Consider the following 17,092-nt stretch of genomic DNA (forward strand, 5'->3'; position numbering starts at 1 on the left):
CAAAACAAAAACTGGAACAATAAACTGGCGATATGCAGTAAAACACCTCAGAGAAATCGGCATGTAAGTGGGGGATCGCTGAGGCCAGATCAATTATTACCCTATACCAAAAGAGAAGAGAGCTGTGAGGAAAGGAAACTTAGACTTTGGTTGGCCTTTATTCTCTTTTAACTTCCGCATTTGGGTAGGAATGGCTTTGCTTACACTTCTTATAAGACTGATCAAAATATGGGTAAGCAAATTTATAAGAAATGTAGAAAATAAGTGGCTTTTTACTCGTATAGATCAAGATTTTTTATGGACTTTTAAATAAGTCTTAATAACTTACACTTTTTAGTTATAAAATTTTCTTTAAATGTCAAGCCTTAACAGGTTAAATTTAAATAATTTTTTCTAAAAACAAGCAACTGATTTATCCTAATTACACCTTTCAAATACGATAACCATTTTTAGGAATGGTCTAAGTATTACCTCCTATAGGGATAGAATTTTTTTATAATTTTCATATAATTTGGAATTTTATTTTGAGGAGAGCAGAGTAAACGATTTTCCCACAGCTTATTAATTTTAAATCAAGAAAACATAAGTTAAAGTTTTGTAATGGCCAAATAGCCTTTATTAGCAATGAATTGGACGACGAAATCAACCAACTTAAACCAATTTGTTGGCCTCCTCAACCTCGGGATCTGATTCAGCGGCAGTGGTGTTCTCCTGTTCACCCTGCTCGGTGGTGTTCGGAGTAGAAGCTGGTTCAGCAGGAGCCTCCGGCTGAGCACAGGAGCAGGCATCCTTGGTGTTCTCCGCAATCCAATCGTTGAAGTTACTCACTCTAGTATAAACACCCGGAGCATTGGGTTTGGCGCAACCTTCACCCCAGGACACGATGCCAGCCAGCTGATAGGCCTCTCCAGAACCCAAAACATGCATGGGTCCACCACTGTCACCCTGGCAGGAGTCCTTGCCACCCTGCTCCACATATCCAGCACAGATCATGTTGTCGGTGATCTTGTCCTCGCCGTAGTTGCTATTTCGACACTCTTCCTGGCTGAGAATGGGCACTTCCACTTCTTGGAGGGTATCTGAAACTGGGCCTCCCTCACTCAAGGCTCCCCAACCGGTGACCACCGCTGTTTGGCCAGCATAACTCTCGCTGGGAGTGGGCATGCAAACTGGGTGCATATCCACACCAAGACGTACCGGTTCATTGAAACGAATCAAAGCAATGTCACTATCGAAGTTTCTGGTACTGTATTTGGGATGGATGAGCACTCTGGCCACGCGGCGATCCACAATCTTCACATTGCTATCCTGACGATTGTGCTCCAGCAAGCGAACGGTGATCAAGCGATGATAGAAACCATTGACGCAATGAGCGGCGGTCAAGGCGTATTGATCGTTGACCAAGGTGGCACCACAGTAGAAGCTACCGAACCACATGAGCATTATCATCCAGGGGTATTCATGGACCTCCGTCTCCTGGCCACCGACGATGCGATGACGGGTATTGATATTACCGCAGCTGCAATCGCCACACTCCCTTTTGGCCGGAGAACTCCACTCGGCAGGAACCTCGGGGCCCAGGATCGATTGAATCCAATCTAGGAAACTACTCTGCCTTAGTTGAGCTAGATTTTCCAAGATCTTCTCGGGCTCAGAGGCGGAACGCAAAGAGGGTGTGGCTAAGGCCAAATCACCCAGTGCTATGGCAGCAATCAGCAGAAGATGAAAATTACACATGGTGAACTAACCTGGCCAAGTGGCAATTGGCAACTAACCAAATGCATCCTGGCCACATCCAGCAAGAAGACCGTTGAGAACCAGAACTCCCAGCTAAGACCAAAGAACTGGCTAGACCAGAATCCCCTCGAGGAAACCGGCTGCCGAGAAAGGTTAGCGCACTTTGTGGAAACTTTTCTTTTAATCAATAAATATAAAACAGCTTGAGAATAGGATCTTCGACTAGGCCGAAGTTGGTTATACTCTTGCAGGGTTTATCTGATATTATATAAATATCTTGAAACATATATCCCTAGAAATTGCAAATTTATTTTCTGCGAAAATAGTTTGTTTCTTGGGATATTGGATTAGTGATTCGGAAAATAACAAGCTTTTTGTAATGAAAACTTGTCTTTCAATCGGTACTATTGCTTGACACTAAACTGAGGAGATATAAGAGCAAATTTATATTTCAAAATGCCAAATTAAATTGTGTTTTCTTATACCAACACCTTGAGAAGTATCACATTGTAATGGGAGATATAAAATCCTGATATAATATCAATTTAGCATCCTAAAACTTGCACTTACTCTCCTCCATGATTCCTTACCACCCAAGCAAGAGTATTTAACTATTAAAAGATACAGATAGTTGGTCGCTACTTGATCTTCTTGGTCTCCTGCTGGCAGAGGCAAGCCTGTTTGGTGAGGTTCTTGATCCAGGTTCCATAGCGATTCACTCTGGCATAGACACCAGGATAACCGGCCTTGGCACAGCCCTCGCCCCAAGAAACCACACCGGCTATTTGATGCTCTCGCGTTCCACTTGCCACGATATGCAAAGGACCTCCGCTGTCACCCTGGCACGAGTCCTTGCCACCCTCATCGTATCCTCCGCACAACATGTTATCCGTGATCTTATTTCCATAACGACTCTTCCGGCACTCATCTTGGGATAAGATGGGTACTTGAACCTCCTGGAAGAGAAATAATATTGCGAGAAGGTACTGATTAAGATCGGAACCTTTATCGATTTTTGGAGAAATTCCTAAATGTTTACGGCTCTTAAGTTTTATAGTTTGACCCATCAAATGAGCTTACCTGAAGAGTATCCGAAGTGGGTCCACCAACTTTGAGTGCTCCCCAACCCGTAACTATACCATTTTCACCCTTGAAACTCCTGCCCGGCGTTGGCATACAGACAGGATGCAGTACCTCATTGAACTCCACTGGCTCATCCAATTTGATGATAGCAATATCGTTGTCATAGTTCCTGGCATTGTACTTGGGGTGAGTGATCACCTCGGCCACCTTGCGGTCAATCTTTTGCATGTGCGACATCTTGCGGTCATGTTCGAGCAATCTGACCGAGATTCTCTCCTTCCGGAAACCGGAGACACAATGCGAGGCCGTCAAAAGGAATTGATCGTTGAGCAAGGAGGCGGCACAGTAGAACCTTCCACCATATAGCAACATGGCCACCCAGGGATACTGATGAACCTCCGTTTCCTGACCACCAACGATCCTCTTCTGGATGTTGGCTATTCCACAGACACAGTCACTGCAATTCCTCGGCGGATTCAGTGTGGGTGGTGCCGGTGTGGTGGCCCTTCTGGTTGTGGTGGTACTGGAAGATGGCGCTGGGGTGGTAGTTGAGGTGGTAGATGCCACCTCCGGCATCATGGAACTACTACTCAAAGTGGCCAGAGTGGCATTTTCCGAATCCGAGTTTCCGGGTCGTTGTGGCAAAAGTGACAGAACCCATTGGATGAAGGTGTTCTGGGATTGTTTCAGCAGGGGATTTGGTGCTTGATCTTGGGCTGCAGCTGCTGCTGATTGACCCTGGACTGCTGCTGCTGCTTGATCCTGCACTGCAGCCTGACTTAGACAGCAGCTTATGGCCAGGCAGATCAGCATACACAACCAGGCTCCTCGATTCATTTCTCTAGACTTTTTCCGGCTTTCTCCACAGCGACACCACCGACTCGCGTGGCTCTCGGCGAACTGATCGGCCAGCCGCTTGGTCAGCATTTGAAAGCGGCATTTCACCCAAAAAAAAAAAAGTGGTTCTGGCCGGTGGCACGTCCACTTCGCCAATCCAATCCACACAGTAAGAAATGATAGTTTGCGATATTTTTAGTCCCGATAATCGCGGGTTTTTGTTGGCGCCAAAGATAGTGTAAAATAGTGTAAGATAACTTCAATCTTCATATTTTTCTAATGCAAATTACAAAATTGGCAATACACATAATTAATAAAAAATGAAATATTGGATGTCGTATTACTGAGTCATAAAAAGAAATAATTTTCCTACCATTTTTGGTCAAATTACGTAGGTGTTAATAATTTATCACCTTTAAATCGAAGCTCATCGTAAGTACATTAGAAACTCTAATATAATTTTCTTTCAGTGCACCCTCGCACTCCCCTTTAATTTGCATTTTCGTATTCTGCGCATGCGTGGGCGCCTCAGGGCATCCACACTATCCACCGCTTGACCATGATACTTCACTCGCTTCGCTGCCAAGCAAAACAAAACAAAATCAGAGCCACTCATCCACAAAAGTAGAGTCTTCGTTGCCTCTATATATCTATATATACATATCTATACAGTTTTTTTTTGCCACTGAAGTAGCGAAAGTTTTTTTCTCGCTTCAATACTTATTGAAATGAATTTTTTTGCTTCTTTCCCATCGAATTGATCGCTCGTCGACGACGCATCGTAATTTTACTTTCTTTTGATTTATATTATTGGGGCTACTTTTCGGCGATTTTGTGGGACGGCTGGTTTCGTTAGTGTGTCGACAGCTATAACAGCTGACAATGAAAGCAGCTACAATGCCGGCGACAACAATAAATTTGTGGCACTGTTTACATTTACACCGTTTACGTGGTTGGCTTTGCCAATCTGGTCGAGTCATGGGCCCCCCCACCAATGGGGGAACTAATACAGGGTGTTGCTTAGTTTGTATTACAGATGTTGGGTAAATGGAAGGGTTTAATAATATTTTAAGACTGTTAACATACATGTTGAGCTAGTCACAGATGTTGGTATGAGAATTGGTTAGCTGATAATATATAGTTTGATATTAAAGAAAGTAAATGTAAATGTAATGAAAGATATTTAAGTTCTTTTAAAACGAACACATTTTGTGTATGTTAGGATTTTATTTCAAAAATGTTTGGACTTTTGTCTTTCTTTACCTTTCAGTAAGTTATCTTGTTAAAGCTTTTATTTGTTTTTTTAAACATTTTTCCATCTCCTGTAACAAATGCCTTAATGAAAAAAGTATTTTAAGAAAATTATAGTCTACATTTTAGTCACAGTCACACTTTTAGCTAAACAGAGAAAACCAAGAGAAACCAAAACAGCAAAAATTGTCATAAAAGCGAAAATGACCTCCCCAAAGACATGAATCTGTCAGGACTGGACTTTCCGTGAAGCGGAGATTAACGACTTGCAGTCGACTTGTGGCATCCGCACGTGTCCATTCCAGTCGTGAGTCATATTGGTCATGGTCTGAAGTAGCCACATCCCACGGGATCATTACAAGCAACTTGTAAGGTTGTTGCGGAGGCGGCGCCGTTGCGCCTGCGCCATTCGGATGACCGGCAATTGATGGATGCTCAAGGGACTGCCCTGAAAAGAGGTTAGTATGCGCACACATAACACTTGGCATATTAATTGTCCGCGTAATGTTGAAGGCAGTTGCAGTTTGAGTGGAGTTACATGGAGTTGCAGGGTTGGGTTTGGATGGGGGGCTCCAAGTGCACATGATGATGATGATGATGACGAACTAATGTCAGCCCGCCGGACTCTGGGCACTAGAGATGTTGTTTTACTTTGTTTTGGAATACAAATATTTTAGATTTGGTAGTTCTCCTTCATATATCTTGTTGAAATCACAAGATTTTCTTTGAAGATAAACTAAATTTTTAAAAGGAGAAAACCTAAAACATCTAATCATGAAAGAAAAGTATAATATTATATCTTAAAAAAATCTTTAAAAATTCTAACATGAATAATTTCGTATTTCAGTTTTCAAGAAAGATACTATTAGTTAATCTAACCCACCTATTAAAATTAGAACTCTAATGCACCAATAAAATACCAAATAAATTAGCACTCCTCCATTGAAACAAAAACAAAGTTAAAATATTTCATTTTAGCAACGGATTTTAATTGAATTCCTCACGTGTTTTTTATGTTGATTTTTCAGTTTTATTTTTAATAGATCGTTAGCATCACTGGTGGGCCATCAGCCGTCATCAAAGGCAGAGAGCCAGATCCATGGGCCAACCGCAGTGCACGCAGTTAAAACAAAGTGCCATTTGCATAATGCCCGGCTAGACAAAACCGAATGAAAAATACGAGAGGGAAAAAAAGGCATGTGAGCGCATCTATATGTTAAATGGGAGTGGGGTTATTTACGATCCTTGGAGGAAGGGACCTGCACTTGGCGACGCAATTATGCAAGGCCCACTACTGCCTCTCTCTCCCTGTTAAACGTGACCACCAACAGAGTGACTCTGCGACTGATTGCCACGGAACTGGCCATCTCCTCCTACTGCCACATGAAGACCTGACTCTGGCAGATTGGCTCTGTTGAACACGATGGCAAAATATGTTAATTGGCATTGTAATATGCACATTAGATGTTGCCAACTACTAAGCGCTCATTAAACAAGCCCAAGCTCATGCTCGGCCAATTACTGTGGCCGGCAGGTACATGGCAAAAACTATCCCAGGGAGGGGTGACAAGTGATAAATTGAGGGAAATATATATAGTATATATATATAAATCGATTATGAAACCAGATTGCCAGTCCCATGTTTTTGCTGTTTTAAGGGCGAGACAATAAACCATACAAAGGGAATGGTAAAAGTGAAAATTAATATTAATTATTATATGAAGTTCCAGTTTTGTGATTTTAAGTAGGCCTTGTTCCCAATTTGAACATCTGTCAAACGACCTTTGAACTTGTGAACTACAAAATCCTCAGTCATCCCTCACTCTTCCAGATAGCCAGACCCAAATGGGCTAGTTTTGTGTTTTTCCAAATTTTTGTTTTAAGTTTTTTTTTGGATTCTACAAAATTGTCTGTGTAAAGTTCAGTTAATCGGATACGTGAGTGAAAATATTAATTTCGAATACAAATTTTAAGCTTAATTTATAAATAACAGATCACTTTTAACCATGTATCCGAACGAGACAAGTGATTCATTAAGGGGTGCCAAGGGGGCACCCAAAGCATTGTCCTCTGATGGCAGTGCTGCAGGGAGGATCAAATGCACTTGTCCGGATGGAAATGGTCAGAGCTGTTGTTGCTCCCACGGATGTTGCGGGAATTGCGGTTGCACTAACTGCCAGAGGAACCGCCAGAGAATTGAGAGGAGGACGTAGTTTTATCCTCAAGGAATCTGTTTGGCCGAAGATTGCCACGATTCCTTGAGTGAGTTATAAAGGTAGAGGCCCATCACAATTTTTGGCTTGGGCCTCCCTTTGTCAGATTACAATGTTTAAAAGAATATTTTTGGTTATGAGCAACTCGGATTCCACTAACTTGGATGCTTTGGAAACTTGGATACTTGGATTACCCATAAATTGGGCACTTAATCTTGGATACCACCGATTTGGATACCCACAGCTTGGATACCCCCAATTTGGATACCCTCAGCTTGGATACCCCTACAGGCACAACCATTCCCTACACTGAGGTACCCCGTTCCTAGACTCCCTCTACTTGGATACCCCTGACTTGGATACCCCTGACTTGGATACCCCTGACTTGGATACCCCTGACTTGGATACCCTTTACTTGGAATACATTTTGCTTCTCGGATTCCATACAATGTTGGCGTTGCAGATTTAGGTGTTATTACGTTGAGAATCAGTAAAAGATATAGGCACTGGACACACTACACAATAAATAGTTCTTCACCGCGGATTAGACTTTGATATTTTTCTTCCCCAGGCGATTTTCGTACCAAAAAGTAAGCTTTAAATATAGAGAGGAATCTCTTTATTTTCATAGCTTTAAGGATCTACAACTCCCGTGTTTCAACCGCAAAAAAACAATTACAAAATTGTTGGGCATTCGCTGGCTGGCCGACATGACCTGACCACCCGAGCTTTTGGTCCAAAAACATTGAGCGAGAATGTAAATGGAAAATTTTTCACAGACAGTTGGGTGCGTGTAAAAAATTTCACTTTTGATTTACGAGCGCGGCGTGGTGTTGCAAGGTGTTGCAAAAAATTTAAAAAACAGAAAAAAAAATGAAAAAGAAGTGGGAGAAGTTTTTGAGAACCTGAAGCAATAATAAAATTGCTGGGAGTTCTTTTTTGGGGGTACATAGAAGCAGATATTGCAACATATTTGCATAGACAACCATTAGGACAACGACGACCATTCAGCCACTCAACCATTCAGGCCATGAATGGCTATTACAGCGAATAGATTGTTTTGCTATGAACGTAGCCCAGGCTGCCATAAAATTTTATCTGCCAAGTTAATTAAGCCGGTCGGTAGTTAGCCAAAACCGACTGGGAAGCCACCTAGGAGAAGCTGGGAGCTTAACTATCCTCCTGGAATACTCCTGGCTATCCTGTTCATTTGCAGTTGAAAATTTAATTAGTTATTCCATTTGCGCGCCACACTCGCTTTTCATTGCGGGCCATTCAGACAGAGCTACCTCTCATTTTCCGGTTAACCCAAAGGATTCGCGAGAAAGGAAAATGAAACTAAGCAGCTATGAATTGGTAAAGGTGCCGGGGCCAGGAGAGAGAAAGGCCACAAAAGTAGACACGAATATCTGATCAAGAGTTTCCACACCTTGGCTGGGAAATCAGCGGAATCGCATCAAAACTCACGCAAAGAAAAACTTTTGAGCGGCATGCAACAGCCAGAGTCTCAAGTTGCAGTTTGCAACCTTAGCACGCGATTGAATGTTTTTTTTTCTGTTTTTTTGCACAAACGACGATTATGACTTGTACTTGTTGAAAAAGCTATATACAGCGAAAAAAAAATGCACAAAAAACAGCTTAAAAATGTGTAATGATTTTTTGGGCATGCTCAACATACTTGCAATAATTTGCATGCGACTCTCGAGTGGCATGCAATGGATCCTACTCACGCAAGGCTCTATAATGGATTAATTACAGGGTAATGCGATCCCAGACAGGTCACATAAGCTAATGCCCCAGCTATAAGTAGCACTTTTTCCAAACAAATTTTAATAAATTAAAAAATGTTATTCATAAACTGAGCAATTTGATATTATTAAAGGTATGTCGTTTCGAATTGCACTTTTAGGGATAGATATTGTAAAATATTAATAACTGATGTAAAGTCTTGTTAATAATAAATAAAATATAAGGAATGTGGAAAGTTTTTTTAAGTTGCTTAGTAATTGACTAAACTTACAATACACAATATTTATATTTTGTTAAGAATCATTAAAGTTATATTTTAATATTAAATGTAAGACTTTTTAATAATAAATAATTAATATTAAGTTAACTTCATGCTCTAATAAATAAGCTTAGTATAATATATAATATTATAAAATCTATATTAAGATATTTTCTTGGAATAAATAAACTTATTTGTCGAAATGTCCCAAGTTTTTATATATTTACTAAGCATTTAATCATTATGTTAAAACTATTTAATTCATTTCTGATCATTATTATAATTAATAATATCCTAACTAAATATTGCTTGTTTACTGATTTTTAGAATAATAATAAATTGATTATATTTTTATTAACCGATATTATAGTGCTCAAATTCGACTTTCGGCGAAGCATTTATTAACACAAATACAAGAAAGCGTACACATATTTAGAGGCTCGTTTTGTGTTGGTTTGCAGCTGCACACTGAGAGAAAGAAAAACATTTTGTTTTTGCTTAACAATTTATCACTCATTTCAACCCTTAAGTCGGTGGTCCACCTCGGAATTATCTCCAAAATGAAAACAGAAATTACAAAGAAAGAATTCCAGTGCATGAGTTCGAGGATGAAACAGGAAAAAACAAAAACAAATTGTATTGCAGTTGGCGACGGAATGAGGCGGAAAGAGGAACACGAAAAATTGTTAGTGGAATCGCGCAGAGAGCTCTCAAAGCTTATGGGCGAGTGGAGCACATGTCCATATGAAGCGAGGATTTACAAAAACAAATAAGCCCTCAGAGCTTAGGTGTTGAGCATTAAAATAACCTTTTTCTCATAATAAGTATATATAATATTATATTTGGCTATATGCTCCAAGTTACTAATAGTAATTTTGGGTGATTAGCCAATCTAATATAAACTAATATTAACATATTAAATAAACTTAACTTGAAAGCCTACACCTGCTCATAATAAAACCAATTAGCCACGTCTATTTGATGACTTCAATTCGACCAAAGATGGGAACCAAAAGGCGTTACATGTTTAAGCACTTTAAGGGCTTGTTTGACCATCATGAACAAACATAAAAATCTTGAGAAGACCCAAGCACTTGAGAATGGAAATGGGCTTGGGAACATTAAATGTGAATTTTTCAGTGCCCTTGTAACTCTCCGATGACCACCGTTTCCCATTCAAAATTCAATTTGTATGCTGGCGACAGGTGATTCACATTTTTTTGACTTGGAACTCGGGAACTTGCCCTCGTTTCAATCGATTCCATATTTAATGCCGCCATAACGACTCATTAATTCTATTGGAATGGAGTCGTAAACAAGTCATCAAAACTGACCCGTTATTACAAGAAATCAGTAAAGAAAAGATAATAAATCTGGGGCATAAAATCTTGTTTGTTGACATATTTAAATGACGTAAAAAAATCGAATAATATAAAGAACCAAAATGTCCAAATAATCTATAAATACAGGTCAACAATGGGAACCATAACTGGTTTTAGTTTAATATTCTAATCAGCTTTCAAAATAAGATTGATAAATGAAGATGACAATAAAGGCAGAAGGGTACATTTTATTCGTATAACTAACTTTTTTGAAGTTTCTTTATGTACATATTTAAAGCAAAAAAAAAAAAAACGAATTGCAAACCGCAATTAATTATGGCTGCAGTTTATTAAATAGCCGCAAGGGAGCAAGAAGTCGAAGCTGAAACGATATAAATAAATACTCTTAATTTAAGTTTAATAAATATAATAACCAACGATAAAAATATTAATAAATAAAACTTTAATAAGATAAAAATAATCTAATAAAAAAATGTATTTATTTTACGTACCAGTAAAGGAAAATGAACCATTTCCATTGACAGATGTGTGACACAGTTTTGTGGTCATGAATTATGACCAAAATAATTTGCAACTTCATACGGCTTTAAATAATTCATCGGATACGACCGCAGGTTAATTGAAGCGATTCTTCATCAACAATATAACGAACAATTAATGGGTTAACCACAATAAAAAAGTCAATCTTCCGTGTTATCCAACGAATCAGTCGAAGCAGTAGGACCAATGAGTCGCCAACCAAAAAAGAAAATATTGTAGAAAATAAGAATTTCCGCAATAATACGAAGGTGAACGTTAATCAAATAAATATTCATGATTTCAAGTTTTCTATATTGACATTAATCTATGATAGATCTAACAATGTCTACTTCATATGAATTAGTCATGGAAAAACCTTTGAGTTAGAAATTATGATTTAGAAGACTGGCTAATTATCAATTATCAATTTCAAGCTGGACCGCTTGAGTTGGTCGAAAATGCATTTCTCTTCGACCAACTATGTTATTCGGATCATTCGGCTTAGATTTCCCTGAAGGCGTTCGACTTATTGAAATTCATTTAGCTGTCCAACAACTAATTGAAATAATCATGCGAAAATTTGTCTAATTTGTGGTCGTGTTCACTGCATAATTCACGATGCCAGGCCGAGACTCCATGGCATTCCGGTGTCTGGGATCTGACATTTCGGTACAAATAAGGCCAGTCAACCGGCCATTTGCTGGTTCCATGCGCATTTTCTTCATCAATGATTAATTGTTTTGACAATGTTGCAGCTATGTACCTCTATATGCCTCTATACACTTACCCTTCTCCCTTTCTGCCCATCTGGGTTTTTGGATGTGGTGAAATATTCCGCGTGGCAGACACAAACCTCTGCCTCTGGTCCATGTCACATTTGTGGCCTGGCACTGACGAATGTCCCCAAATTGATGTATGATTTTGGCAGCGATGCCAAAAACCTGATGGGGGCAGTAGTCTGTCTCCGTAGCCACAGACTTGCCCCACTCACTCTTGTGTGTGTGTGTGTGGAAGATTTAGTGCGCAGAGCTTTTGGGTTTTGTGGAACAATTTTGGCAAGATATGATATATCTCTCAGTAAAGTTCATGCTGCTATTGAACCAGAGTTTATGCTATGTGCAACGATTAAAGGTGGAATTACTTAACTTACTTTATGATTATTGTTTTCCTTTTCAAAACTAAACCCTACTAATCTTAGCTTTATCCGTATTTAATACCACAAAATGTCAATGGCAGGCAGTTAAATTTCCTTTAGCTGGTGACTCACACCTTCCTATCCGGCTTTGGTTTAACTAAATCAGTTTTGCTTGTCTAACCCACTTGGAGCAATTTCCTTGCTGCTGTATTTACACCTTCCTATTCCCTCTTTCCGACAGCTAAAAAAATTAAACTAAAAAATAAACAAAAACGAAGAGCAGGGTGGACGGAGGATGAGCCGGGAATGAGGGTGGAAAACAGTTTAGCTTTAGTTTTCCCTTAAAACTTTCACTTGACCCTTGTCAACCTATTGAAAAGGGAGATTGGGATTGCTCCAAGGTGCGGGGTCAAAGACAGAAGAGTGTTGTAATCAACAGAAAATTGGCACCAGTCAACAGAACTCCTTCCAGGACTCATCCTTCCGCCCCCTGGTATCTGTATGTGTGTCAGTGTCAGCATCGTTTACGCTTAACTTCCTGCAGGATCTCTTTGCTTTTTTTTTTGGGAGGGTGGTTGCCTTGACCAACTTAGTCAGAGGGTTGCTCCATTTGGCTCTGTTCTGTTGTCGTTGATAAGTCGGCAGGTTCAATAAATCGTCGCCTTAACCAAAAAAAAAATGTACATAGTTAGTGGATAGTTGAAGTCCTTTGGAGTCCCCCACTTGGCCATTATCGTTCCAATGGAATCCAAACATGTGACCTCGTGTAATCGTTAGCCATTTACTTTATCATTTGCCAACATAAATTAGGAACTAAACGGTTGAACTAAACTGAGAGTGGCGCGTGTTTTGCATTTCATTAAATAATAAGTGCGCTTAGAGAAAAGGGAAATTCTTTAATTAGATAACTTTAAATCTTTTACGACTATTATTTATTTTATTTATTTATATAACTTGAGTTCTAGTAACCATAAAGTAAATAAATATAACTTTGAAATTAGAAACTAGAGACTTGAAACTGGAAACTGGATACTAGAAGCTTGTAGTTAGTAACTAGAAGGTGGTAACTAGTAACTAATATCTGGTAACTAGAACTTAATAACTATTAACTAGTAAGAAGAAACTAGAAACTAGAAACTAGAAACTAGAAACTAGAAACTAGAAACTAGAAACTAGAAACTAGAAACTAGATACTAAAAACTAGAAACTAGAAACTAGAAACTAGAAACTAAAAACAAAAAAAACAAAAAACAAGGAACTTGAAACTAAAAACAAATAATTAGTGAAAAGTAACTAGTAGCTAGTTACCAGTAACTAATACCAAATAACTAGTAACTAATAACTAGTATATAAGAAGTAGAAACTAAAAACTAAGAAGTAAGAAATATTAGGTAGTAAGTAAGCTGTAAGTAGTAACTAGCAATAAGTAATCAACAAGATAATATTAATAATAATAATGATATAATAATAATAATTAATAATTGTTAATTAAGTAAAAAATGTAACGATTTCAGTAACTTAATAACTTAATCTACATACAGCACTCTATTTTTTCTCCGTGCATAAACAGCCATTTGCATTTAGAAAATGCTAATTAAGTGGAATGCAGAGTTGGCGCCGCATGCCAAATATTTGTAGCAGCTGACACCAGTTGGGGGTCAGGAGTACGTGCTGGTTAATTAAGCGGCAATCCAAATGCATTACATGTCCTTCGGCTCAGGTGGAATATCATTTATTAGAGAGAGATAGAGAGAGAGAGAGAAGGAGAGAAAGGCTAAATACTTACATTTACTCAAGCTGGAACAGTTTACGTGACAATAGGGCTTACCCTTAAAGCCATTCGAAAATCAACAACAAAATAAAGACTCCCCTGGGTCGCCTGTCCAACTAACACAATTTTTCACACCTCTTCCTTCCGAAATATCCTTTTTTTTCGTTACTTATATATCTGAACCTTTGACCGGGTCACTAGATTGAAAAAAAATGAAATGGAGTTGCAAAAAATGTGGACATTTTCTTTAGCGCAAGTCATGCATTCCATTTCCTATTTACATTTATCTAACTCTCGCCAAAAAAAAGGAGCCAAAGGAAACGGATTTAATGGAAAACGATGATGCGCCAGGGTTGTTGGCCTCGTCACTGTGGCGCCTGGCAACCCTGGTCGGCGCCACACCAAATTCCACTCCGCATTGCGTTCGGTCCGTTTTTATTGCATGTGATTGCTTAATTTATTTGTATATATTTTAAACATTTTTCTAGATTTTTTAACGGGGTAGCAGAGGGAATATTGGGTTCCTGGTTTTAAATTTATTTCCTCATAATACATTTTGCAATATTCAAACATATTTTACTAGTATTTAATGAAGAAACTAATAATGATAACTAATATTTCTTTAGAAAATTGTTTGCACTAAAACTTTTTAGAAGGCTGCATTACTTTTGGCAATATTCAACTGAGAAAGAAAATTGATATTTTTGTTATTACAGGGTATCTGAGGCCTCGTTTTCTTAAATAGGAACTGTCTTCCTCGTTTTTATTCAGCATTTCTGGTCTTTTGTGCTGACCAAATGGTGCCAACTAGACGCGATGCGCCAAAAATTGTTAAACGTTTGCCAAGTGCAATGTAAATTGGTGGCATTTGTTGGGCAGCACTGCGAATGCGTGATTTGTTTGAGTTCAAAAAGTTAATAGACCGAAAAAGATACAAGCAAATATATATAAGAATATATAAACAAACTTTTTAAATAAATTCTTATAGAAATATTACATTTTTAAATGCATTCCTTTTGAAAAAATTGTAGGAAAAACTGTAACGAATCCACGTAACCATAAATCATTCAATTTAAATCCCTGTAACAAATTCGTATGCACGCGAATCAATTGTTCAATTGTTTCCGTAGGAAAATAAATAAAATATAAGCCGCCCAATGCTGTTAGGGATCCCGGGGAAAATGAAGTGATGGAGGGAGGGAAGGAAATAGGGCGTAGGGACAACAAACAAGTTGGCGGCCATAAATAAATATCGCATAAGCCCAGAGACCAACATAGAATATAAATTTGCACTCTGTTTCTCTATATCTCTCTCTCTTTCTGTGTAGCACAATCAACTTAATTTTTGTAAAAATTCAATTTAAATAATGCCGCGGCTCCATAAAAAAATAATCTCGCATGCGAGTGTCTATCTCTATTTGTGAATTGTGGCAGAACGAATTCAATTGTCTGGATTTGGTTTAAATAACAGATGTTCGTTTTTGCTTTAGAGGGAGGTTTATTATTTAATTTGTCTTCAAAAGGTTTCAGAAGAGCTCTTTATAGAAAATTGTATAGTTTATAATATGTTTAAAAATATATCGAAAGGAATAAATATTATAATTTCAAATCGACGTAATTTATTAAATATTTTTTACTATTAAAAAACGTTTAAAAAATGTAGTTTATTTACTTCTTATGGCTTTAAATATATTTTTGATCTATTAAAAGAAATGTAGTAGAAAGCTGTTGTATAAATATTTTTTAAAAATTTTATAAATTTTGTTCTTTTGCCATTCAAATAGTTTAAATCATTACCCAATTTTAACCTTTCTTTCTAAGCTATTTCCAGTTGCTGAGTTAAATTTAATAAATAGTAGAAATTAGGTTTAATTATAGGATATACATTTATTAAATTATTATACTCGTATTATTGTTTTTCCAATATTTCTTTAAAAAATTCTAACGTCATTTTCTCTCCTTAAATTTATAGTTACATATACTTTTCCTCCTAAGATACTTTCATTAGATGCTGAAAAAATTCTATATTAAATAAATAAATATATATATAATCAACTTGAATATCGTAAAATAGTTTTACAAAATGTTATTTCAAATGCATATTTTATTAAATGAAGACTAATTACTAAATCCTTATAATATTTTCCATTTCCCTCTTTTTCCAGTTTTTTTTTAAAAAATCATTACTTTATTTTCTTTCCTTATTCACTTTATTTCCATGTAATATTTTCCTTACTTTCTGCTAAAATTAAATTGAATTTGCCGCTTGAAATATTTTAATTTCCTTCGGACACGATGCGAGTCCAGCGAAACCTAATAAAATGCCAGAGACACGTACGCACCTCAGACATCCAGAAACGCTGGAGATGATGAACGAAGCAGTGGAACTCCCGAACTGTTGCACTGTCTACTTTTATGTGTCTTGTCCTCCATTCCTGCCACATATGCTGCAATCTCCTGGAGTAAATTGAAGTGACAGTTGGGGCAGAAACGAGTTGTTGCGGAAATTAATTGAATTCCCTTTGGGTATCAAAAGGGGGAGATAATGTTCAAAGTCAGCAGATCATAATTCATTTTTCTTGGAATCCTATCTTGGAATATATATATATCTGATTATGGTTTAATATGAGCTTTAAAAATAAGAAAATAAAATTAAAACATTGCTGATTATTTAATTTAAGACTCCTATTTCTCCCCATTTTCCATGGCATATGTACATATCCCACCCAACACGATTCAGGGCTGCAATTAATTTCTCATTGGCCTGGCGCTCAAACATTTTAATCAAATGACAAAACCGAAAATAATTTATTTTGTGGCACATAACTCACAGAGAACTGGAAGCCGGCGAGCGGTTTATTAAATTTTGTTTGCTCTGGCGCCGAAAACAGGCTTCGTTCGCTGTGGTTATTGGCATTTTCCTTGTTGTCCGCCAGTTGGCAAACTAATAGATTTTAAAAGCGGCTGTCGCTGTCAGCCAACCAAAAGGATGGTAATAGAGCGGGGGCGGGGCGGAAAGCCGAGTTAGGCGACGTGATAAACGCGGCGAAATAAATTGGTCAACTTGCAGTTTGGTTTAACGGGCAGTTTGTTGTGACAGCTGCAAGGCGATAGCCAAAATAAAAAACAACAGGTTGTCGACTCTACAAAGTGATCGATGAATACGTGTAATCAATAAATTCATCAATGACTTTT

General features: G+C 37.9%; 2 protein-coding genes across 2 annotated transcripts; both read right to left on the minus strand.

The window, feature by feature from the left end:
- Nucleotides 1-651: 651 nt before the first annotated feature.
- Nucleotides 652-1,881, minus strand: LOC108112178 (trypsin-1). The gene has a single exon (XM_017221986.2). The coding sequence runs from the start codon at nt 1,735-1,737 to the stop codon at nt 652-654; it is 1,086 nt and encodes a 361-aa protein (XP_017077475.2). The 5' UTR covers nt 1,738-1,881.
- A 36-nt stretch (nt 1,882-1,917) lies between these two features.
- On the minus strand, nt 1,918-3,724 carry LOC108112177 (trypsin-1). The gene is made up of 2 exons (XM_017221985.2): nt 2,818-3,724; nt 1,918-2,693 (listed from the first exon to the last, which is right to left on the minus strand). The coding sequence occupies exons 1-2, from the start codon at nt 3,655-3,657 to the stop codon at nt 2,376-2,378; spliced, it is 1,158 nt and encodes a 385-aa protein (XP_017077474.1). The 5' UTR covers nt 3,658-3,724; the 3' UTR covers nt 1,918-2,375.
- Between the last annotated feature and the right edge of the window lie 13,368 nt (nt 3,725-17,092).

This window comes from Drosophila eugracilis, unplaced genomic scaffold (genome assembly GCF_018153835.1).
Source record: "Drosophila eugracilis isolate 14026-0451.02 unplaced genomic scaffold, ASM1815383v1 contig_90, whole genome shotgun sequence".
In the NCBI taxonomy this organism is placed as follows: domain Eukaryota; kingdom Metazoa; phylum Arthropoda; class Insecta; order Diptera; family Drosophilidae; genus Drosophila; species Drosophila eugracilis.